This window comes from Trichinella spiralis (assembly GCF_000181795.1).
Source record: "Trichinella spiralis strain ISS 195 chromosome Unknown Scfld3903, whole genome shotgun sequence".
NCBI lineage: Eukaryota > Metazoa > Nematoda > Enoplea > Trichinellida > Trichinellidae > Trichinella > Trichinella spiralis.
The window spans coordinates 1-872 of record NW_003530842.1 but is presented as its reverse complement, the minus strand read 5'-3'; the positions used below and the strand labels follow the sequence as shown (position 1 = coordinate 872).

Here is an 872-nt window from a genome sequence, read left to right as displayed (position 1 = left end):
CGACCGCATCACTTCCGCCGTTGCTGTGGAAAAATGACGACGAATAAAAGCTTTTTTCCGTTCGTCTGTCTGGATGTCTGTCTGTTTGTCTGTATCTGTTTGGGTGTCTGTATCTGTTCTTTTTTCCGCGTCAAGTAGAATAAAAATTGTAAAACGCCAACGCAGCCCCAGATCACTACGCAACAATTATTCTATTACTCACGTGCTGCTGCTTGGTCGTTTTATGAATGAACAAAACGAATTGCATGAATCAACCAAAAGCTGGCTGGCTGGCTGCTGCTGCTGCTGCTGCTGCAATTGCAGTTGGTGTGTGTGTGTGTGTAGGCTGGTCGGCCGGCTGGCAATGGTGAATCGACATCGTCGACTGCTTCGACGTGTTTCACCAGCGTTTTCCTGCGTAACTTGTTGATTCAACTGGCAGCCGATAAAATTTTAAAGCTCTTATTGATTTTTCCCAACACAACTAACTCCACCACTACTAACTACTACCACTAACGTTAATTTCTTCTGCAAATATTTTCTGATTATATTCTCTTTTTTTGGACAAAAAAATTATTACATCTTCTTAATTTTGGTTTTTTTCCTTTTATTTCAAATTCAATCCATCTAGTTTTAATATTTAAAAAAAAATAAAAAATATTAATAAATCATAAAGCGAAAGATACAAAAAATCTTTTTGCGAAAATTTTTCAAGCTTGTTTTCGTCATTAACCTACGTTGAAACATTGGCAAAGCCGGCTTCAACTGACCTGTTTTACTATTTCTCTATATTTGGCTTTTCTCACTTCTTCTTCAATTGCATAAATTTCTCCCGTTTCCCTCTTTTCTCTTCTGGCTGGCCTGTAATTGATCGCGATGCAGCCCAATTAATT

General features: G+C 38.3%; 1 protein-coding gene across 1 annotated transcript; it reads right to left on the bottom strand.

The window, feature by feature from the left end:
• Nucleotides 1–198: 198 nt before the first annotated feature.
• On the bottom strand, nucleotides 199–840 carry Tsp_14985 (conserved hypothetical protein; the record flags this gene model as incomplete). Its single annotated transcript, XM_003367660.1, has 3 exons — nucleotides 199–414; nucleotides 469–507; nucleotides 750–840. Coding segments are annotated over 3 exons (346 nt in total), but the record flags the coding sequence as incomplete, so codon positions are not given.
• Nucleotides 841–872: the final 32 nt, after the last annotated feature.